General features: G+C 27.2%; 1 protein-coding gene across 1 annotated transcript; it reads left to right on the top strand.

Annotated features, from left to right (window-relative positions):
- The first annotated feature begins 4,363 nt into the window (after positions 1–4,363).
- Positions 4,364–5,840, top strand: LOC107011315 (probable inactive leucine-rich repeat receptor kinase XIAO). Its single transcript, XM_015210759.2, has one exon. The coding sequence runs from the start codon at positions 4,505–4,507 to the stop codon at positions 5,651–5,653; it is 1,149 nt and encodes a 382-aa protein (XP_015066245.1). The 5' UTR covers positions 4,364–4,504; the 3' UTR covers positions 5,654–5,840.
- The last annotated feature ends 2,452 nt before the right edge of the window (positions 5,841–8,292 follow it).

Raw genomic sequence — 8,292 nt, 5'->3', positions numbered from 1 at the left:
TTTCAATAAGATAATATAATTTCAAAAGACTTTTATATAAATATATATTTCTATTAATATTATAAACAAATTAGTATTCTATTATATCTTTTTTTGGTTAAAATTTAAATTAGTTGAAACTCATCTTTAACTTTCTTTATTGCATCTAAATTAAAAGTTTCAGCGTTGTTACGACTGAAAAAAAAATTGAGTACATGTGTAAAGATTTATTTTCTACTCATATGATATTTTACGTATTTGATAATTTATCATTATTATTTTTTTGACACCTTTTCACTTAGAATTCATATTTTGGTACGGTTTCAAAAAGTTTCAAAATGTTACTTATATAGTTTATTTTTTCACTATCATACATTTAATATTTTTAATAAAGATATTGCGAATAGTATATGATTATTAAAAAATAATAAACATTATGTATAATAAATTTATTTTACAAACAATAATTGAAATCTTGATTTTTTTTTACTATGAATCATTTAACAAAAAATAAAACTAATTTACGATGAATCGTACACATGCGTTGTACTTTATGTATGACTTATTTTAAATGGATTCTAATGGTATATTATTTTGTAAGATATTGTGATATTGTAAATTTATTTTTTAAGTGAATTTAATAAATTTGATCTGTAAATTTAGTAAAATATATAATTTTAATTTAATCAAAAGAAAATCTCACGTATAAACCACTTATATTAATTTAGTAAGGTTTTGGAGAACTATTATTTTTTACTTGTTTTAATATTATAAGTACTACATAGTAATTATAATTAACATATTATAACCATATAAAATCATCAATTAAATTTTTAATATATTATTTTCTAATATAATATGATATCTAGAAATATATTATTGACATTTATATTACTTCCATACCCGATTAATAATTTTTATTTTTTTTAATTTGCGTCACTTTAAATATATAATTTAAAATTATAATTATTATTCACTATGAATTGTACAAAATTTAAATGATAATTCAAGCCATCTAAAAAGAAAAAATGTATGGCTTTAAAAATTATTGTGTTTGTGATTGTGATTGCGGCTATTGTAATTATTGAATTTTTTAATCGGTTATTTGTATTTGCTTGTCGCATATATTAATGAACATAATTGTTGATTTCTTTTATCTATTATTCGGAAGCTCCAGTTGTAACGATAGAAATGGTGGTAGATAAAATCTATTATATGAATATTTTTTAGCTAAACATAAAAATAAAGGATAAAAGTATTTATTTAAACTCTATATGGGATATTTACGAGAGCAATATAATAATTTAAAATTTTATAATAAATATATATAAAATTTATATGGTATTTATTTGGAAAAATAAGAAAGAATTTATATCATGAAACAAAAAAAAGTATAACAACAACAATATAATTTGATTTTTTTTAAAAAAAAAGATATTTCCTGTAAAATATATAACACGTTAAATAACGTGTTCCTTTTAAGTATATTTGTAAATACTACAAACTAATATTTTCTTTTGAGAAATCCTACTTGTAGACAAGGGATCAAATAGAATATCTATAAACATGACGCAAAGACAAGTTGAAATGATTATTTTTGGTATAAGTTGTTTTTCCTCAATTGAAATCTGAAAATTGAATGATATATATTTTATATTTTAACTTATTAAGTGTGGTATGTTTTGTTTAAAATCATTAAATTTATTTATTTTGGTTATGAATTGCAAAAAAAATTTGAATAATTTTTTTACTAATTAGTAGCTTGAGATATTAGCTATTCCATGATTTATTCCGCTTTATGAAATATTTACCAAACATCACTATTCTACAACTACTCTTTACTTAGCGAAACTTTACTTATATGTTGTTAGGATTTTTTTTTAATAAAAAATTATCATTAATTTGATATCTTAAAAATAAACTTCTCGTGGCTTAAAAAGGTAATATTTCTTGATAAAATTTGGTTATTTTGGATATATTAGATATGCATATATACCTTACGAATCATTCATGCAACTTTTGATGCCAGCAATTCAAAAATACTATTTATGTTAAAAAGAAATTTCGAAATCTATGCATATTTATTTGTTAATGTACTTGTTATGATTATTGTTATGTATAATAGATAATTAAAATTTGAATTGCGAGTGTTTCTCTATCCCATAGTCATTAGATATGGGTGATAATCACTATCACCATTTAAAAAATATTTTTTACATCATATCAATTGAAAAATAGAAAGTTTATTTAATATATGATTATGTCATATGAATTTTTTTAACGCTATACTATCATATGACATTTATTTAGCTAATAATTTCTTCATAACCCTTTAAAGTTGACATCATTAATTTATCAAATAGGCACTTTAATTTTCTTAACGACGGTTTAACTACCATATATTTGTGGGTTAGGAGTGTCGGGGTTGCCAAATTTGGATGGGTCATTCGCATTTATAATTATGATCCTTAATTATAGTTACTCAACATTTTTTAAAGTATTAAAAAAATAATAAAAAATATCTTAACATGGCAAAAAATAGATTGCAAGATATAAGTTTATTTATTGGTATCACATTATAAGACAATGTTTTACAAGGCATAACAAGTTAAACAACCTAATCCATGACAACTTATATCGTTAGAGCATTCAGAACCCAATTTCAAGTTATGAGTTCAAACTTAAATTTCTTACAAACTTGTGTCAATTGAAGTATAATTTAACTTCAAAAATTATAAAATTATAACGTAATAAAGATGAAATAAATAAAATTTATTTTGTGCGATTGATAATAAAGGCCCAAGTTTTGGTGGACAAAGAATGGCGTCGGACAGTATTTAGTAATTGCGGTAGGCAAGACGCATGCGGAATGATGTTGACGAAGCGTCGGTACTCTTGTAAAAGAACAACACTATCACTCTCTACCCCACCATTTTTAGATTTTTGTGGATATAAACATCACAATTACTGCAAACTATGAAAAATAAAAATTAAAAAATCCCTCTACTAAGGGCCCGTTTGGATGGGCTTAATAAAATCAACTTTAAAAAAATACTTTTGAAAGTGTTGAAATTTATTTTTAAAATAAGCAGTTATGCGTTGGATAAAAGTGCTGACGTTGCTATGCCAAACGTGAAAAGAGAAAAATAGAAGAAAGAGATGTTAGGGTTATGTGGGTAATTTGGAGATTGTATAAAATTATTAAATGCAAAAAGATAAAAATGTGGTCAACTTAAAACAGATTATAAGCCAGCTTTTAACTTTCGGCTTAAAATAAGTTTTTTTAACTTAAAATAAGTTATTTTGAGTATTGCCAAACAGCTAAATAAGTCAATAATCAACTTTTAAGTCAGTTTGATCAGCTTTTAAGCTGAGCCAAACAGGCTCTAACCCTACTAGATTCCTTCCTGTCAAAATCATTTTATTTTATTTTTACCCATCTTATAATAGGGAAAACGACAAAAATAATGCACATAAACTTAGTGCGATTCTAACATGTTATCACTAAAATATTCCATTTAGAAAAAAAGGAAAAGGTAACTTAAAGCTTTTTTCACAATAAAACGGGTAACCACCTTTTTACGCAAAATCAATCTTACTTGGTTTTGGGATCTGTAAGTTTTATCATTGCTTTCCATTACAGTATTTTTCGTAAACATGTTATGAAACACTTTTAATCGGTGTGATGTAACGTATAATATTGTTAAAGACGGTTAAAATTATAAATCTATCAAAAAAAGTTTATTTTAACGTCTCCTCGAGTCAATGCCAACTTCTCCAAGGCGCACCTACCAGATTTGTAATCGAGTAATTAGCAAAACCATCTATTTATACAGATGTAATCATAAAAAAATCATTAGAAGTATTTATGAATAATAACTTCTATTCATACATCTAATTTGTGTTTGATAAATAGAATAATTGCAGAGATTTGTTAAACTTTATGGAAACAATAATGCACCGTCTTCTGGGCCATTCGCCAGACCATCATATTCTTCCCACTCTTCAAATGCATAATCTATCCCTCACCTAATCAATTTACATTCTCCACTTTGTCATCTTCTTTATCACGTAGAGCTACCCAATACATGTGTTCGTAAGACGTATTTTAAGTACTCGATCAAATGTACAAATAACTCATAAATAATAGTGCATGATTCGTATACATATTATCCTTTTTAGACAGTAAAGTTGATTTATTAATGATCTTATAATCATAGGGATGCTGAATATTTTTATGATTCCTATTTGTTTAGGAACCACCTGCTCACCAACCCTATAATGTATGACCCTTAAATTAAACCAAATGACAGCAAATCCAATATATAAATACACTATTTCTTTTAATTAATCACCAGTTAAAACAAATTATAGCTTTGTTAATCCTATTCCCTGTATATATATACTGCTCTCCAGCTAATTGTACAAAGATATCATCAAAAGGCCCCACACTGTGCCTAAACCACGAGAACCCTCCATTACAAAACCAAAATACATTGATCATTTTTGTAGCCATTTTTCAAACATGTCAAAATCAAGAACCTCTGTTTTCTTCTTTCTCTTTCTTTTTTTACTTTCATCAGTTCAATCAATTCCTCCTTCTACAGACATACTTGCTCTTCAAGCTTTTAAAGCCGCAATTAAACCTTCCTCTATTCCTTCATATTCTTGTTTAGGTTCTTGGAATTTCACTACAGACCCTTGCTCTGTTCCTCGTGTTACCCATTTCACTTGTGGCCTTTCTTGTAGCTCTGGAAACAGAGTAACTGAACTTACGCTTGATCCTGCTGGTTACACAGGGACTCTTTCTCCGTTAGTTTCTAAACTCACTCAACTTGTTACTCTTGATCTTCAGAACAACAATTTCTATGGTCCAATTCCTTCTTCTCTGTCTTCTTTACCAAATCTCAAGAACCTGGTTCTTCGACTCAATTCATTTTCTGGGTCAGTCCCACCTTCGCTTACTTCTTTAAAATCTCTGCTTTCTCTTGATCTTTCTCATAATTTGATTTCTGGGTTACCAAATTCGATGAATGAGTTAACAAGCTTGAGAAGACTTGATCTTAGTTACAATAAGCTAACTGGGTCACTCCCAAAATTACCCCCAAATCTACTAGAACTTGCAGCGAAGGCTAATTCGTTATCTGGGCCTCTATTGAAATCGTCGTTTTATGGGTTAAATCAACTGGAAGTTGTGGAGCTTAGTGAAAATTCGTTATTTGGAACTATTGAAACTTGGTTCTTTCAGTTACCTTCGTTGCAACAAATCGACATGGCGAACAACAGCTTTACACTCGTCAAGATCTCAAATGTTGTTAATTTGAACAGCGACCTTGTCGCCGTCGATTTGGGTTTCAACAAAATCGAAGGATATTTACCGGTCAATTTCGCGATTTTCCCTCGATTGTCGTCGTTGACATTGAGGTATAACAAGTTCCGGGGGCCGATTCCGTTGCAGTATAGCAAAAAGGCGACGTTGAAAAGGTTGTATCTTGACGGTAATTTCTTGAATGGATCACCGCCGGCGGGATTTTTCGGCCGGGAAACTTCAGTTACCGGCAGTTTAGGAGATAATTGTTTACAAAAATGTCCGATTTCTTCGCAACTTTGCTTGAAATCACAGAAATCTACGTCGATTTGTCAGCAAGCTTATGGTGGGAAACCAAAGTCTTAGTTGTGTCAGTCAATGTTTCTGAGATTTTTTTTTTCATCTTGGTTTTCATATTGTATTTGTAGGAGTATTATATTATATTATTTAGATAAGAAATAACCCAATATAATATTTGCTCATCTGAATTATGCACCTATGTATAGAGTATAGTGTATATTCATACTAGAAAATTATTGATATCTTATTATAATAATATCAATCTAATTTGTGAAACTATTTGAAGTTATTTATGTTGTAGTTTGGCTGTGTTAAATATAGGGACTTGCTATTAAAAAATAATAAAAAGTTTTAGATTGTTAATTAATGAGATAAATGAATTCGTTATAAGATTTGAATAATTCTCTTTCCTTTGAACTAAGTTAAGACTTGATTTAATATGATATTAGAGCAGGGTCTGAACTGTCTTTGAGCTAAGATCCAAAGCCTAATTTAACATTTATAAGTGATAAACTATTAACTTATTATTATTATTTTCTAGGGACATTGTTGGAGAGCATGAACCAAAATTTGAAACGATGTCAGATAGTACAGAGTATATTTGGATAATTTGATTTAATATCAAAATTAAACGTCTGATTTTTTTTCTTTATTACTTCAAATTTGATGTATCTATTTTTTTTTTCTTAATGCGATTAATACTTTTATTATTCAACTGTTAAAAGGTATCATTTGGCTCACTTCCCCACAATTAAATTCTTTTTCCCCACAAAAGTTAAAACTTTCCCTCAACTTTCAAACTTACACTCATGTTATAAAAAATTAAAAAATAATTTTTCAAACTTTAACCCTAATACTAATCCCTATGGCAAATCAAAGCACTACTGAATTCTCATACAAAGAACATATGTTATGTGCATCGTTATATTCTTTCAATATATAAATTACTAGTACAAAAACAAATATAATTCTTTTTCGTTTTTAAATGACTTAATCATTTTGCAAACCAAATATATTTATTATTCGATTAAACACTATTTAGACTGGAAAGAGTATATTATATGCCACATCTAAGTCAATGTAAGCTGCTAGTTTTGTTTTAAATAGGTACTAATAAGTATTAAACATTAACTTAATTTCATTTGTCATTTTGTCGAAAGTACATAAAGTTATTTAATTGTTGGACTGAATATTCTCTTAGCTGAACAGAAAGGGTATCTATGTTAGGTCATTTAATTTCCAGCTGCGAGTTCAAAAACCTAAAAATATTAGTCTAATTAAGCAGTTTGTCATTGTTTATAAACCCAATTAGATTGCGTATCAACAAATCCATTAAGAAATGTTTGTTCCAATATTTTATAGACAGGTGGACTGGAACGGCTATAAATGGGTTAGTCCCATATTAGTTGATTATTATACTAAAAATATTTTTCATATTTGTTGTTCATTTTACTAAATCAAGAAAATATTAATTATTTTTTTATATTACACATGCGATGAATTTATTTTTAAACTGATCAAATTTGTTTGTTTCCCAAGAAGTTTTTAAGGGGTGAATTAGTAAAATTGTCTGTTTATTTTTATCTTCTTAAGCATTTCACAATAAGTATATATTATCTAAAAAACTATTCCTTTTGTCCCATCTTTCTAAAAATATTAGTCTTAAATTACTTGATCACTTACTAAATGTCTAAATCAAGATAAACTTATTTTCTTTTTTCCATTTTATTCCTATAAGTAATATCATCATCATGCTTAATGTTCCCATAATTTCTCTTTGAAAGCTTGAAAAAAAATAAAGTTACTAGAATTTTTATTTTTCAAAAGTTCATTAAATGCTTAATTACTCCTTTGTACTCATGCTCTCGCTCATTCTTGAGTACCTATACCTTTTGTATGCCCTATGTCTTTAAATTATTTTGATATTTATCGGTGTGGATAAAGGTTAATTAGTCAAATTGATCATTTAATTTCTGATTTCTAAAGAATCATGAAAAATGGAAATGACCAATTATAATTATTATGGGATGGAGGAAGTATTGAGAGTCCGAAACTCAAACGGTAGAAAATATTAACAAAAATTCCAAAAGGGTATATAAAATTTTATATACCCTTTTGGAATTTTTGTTAATATTTTCTACCGTTTGAGTTTCGGACTCGAAGTATTGACGTGTTTGGGCAAGATTGAGAGTTTTTGCCTAAAATTATTTTTGAAGTATGACTTAATCCTAAATTACATCATTGTGTTATAAAAGTGGAAAAAAACATTCTTGCACTATCCATCAAGTTGTAAGATGCATCATTCTGTTAATTTTTTTTTTTAGATAAGTGTCAAAAATATATCTAAACTATTCACTTTTTTTGAGTTGCATACCTATATGGCTAAACTATCAGGAGTGTAATTTTCATAATTTAAAATAGGCCAGCGAATTATATAATTATAGTGAAATAGGCCAGCGAATTATACAGTTATATATGTATAGCGAATTATATAGTTACATGTTTGCTATGGAGCGCAACTATGCAAACTTTGTTATAACATACAAATATGAATTTTTTGTTTGTTATATATGAAAGTTGCCCTAAAATATTTTACCTAGATAAAATTAAATAATAAAATATTAATATTAATTAAAAAATTAAAGATTAAAATTTTATTATCCATATAAAAAATTAAATTGTTTTTCTTACCCCACTCCACCACC

Source organism: Solanum pennellii, chromosome 1 (assembly GCF_001406875.1).
Source record: "Solanum pennellii chromosome 1, SPENNV200".
In the NCBI taxonomy this organism is placed as follows: Eukaryota; Viridiplantae; Streptophyta; class Magnoliopsida; order Solanales; family Solanaceae; genus Solanum; species Solanum pennellii.
Note: the sequence above shows the minus strand (reverse complement) of the source record. Positions and strands in the feature narration are given on the sequence as shown.

What these genes read in the sequence shown, in the direction of transcription:
- LOC107011315 (XM_015210759.2), top strand. Translation starts at nt 4,505, where the DNA reads ATGTCAAAATCAAGAACCTCTGTTTTCTTCTTTCTCTTTCTTTTTTTA.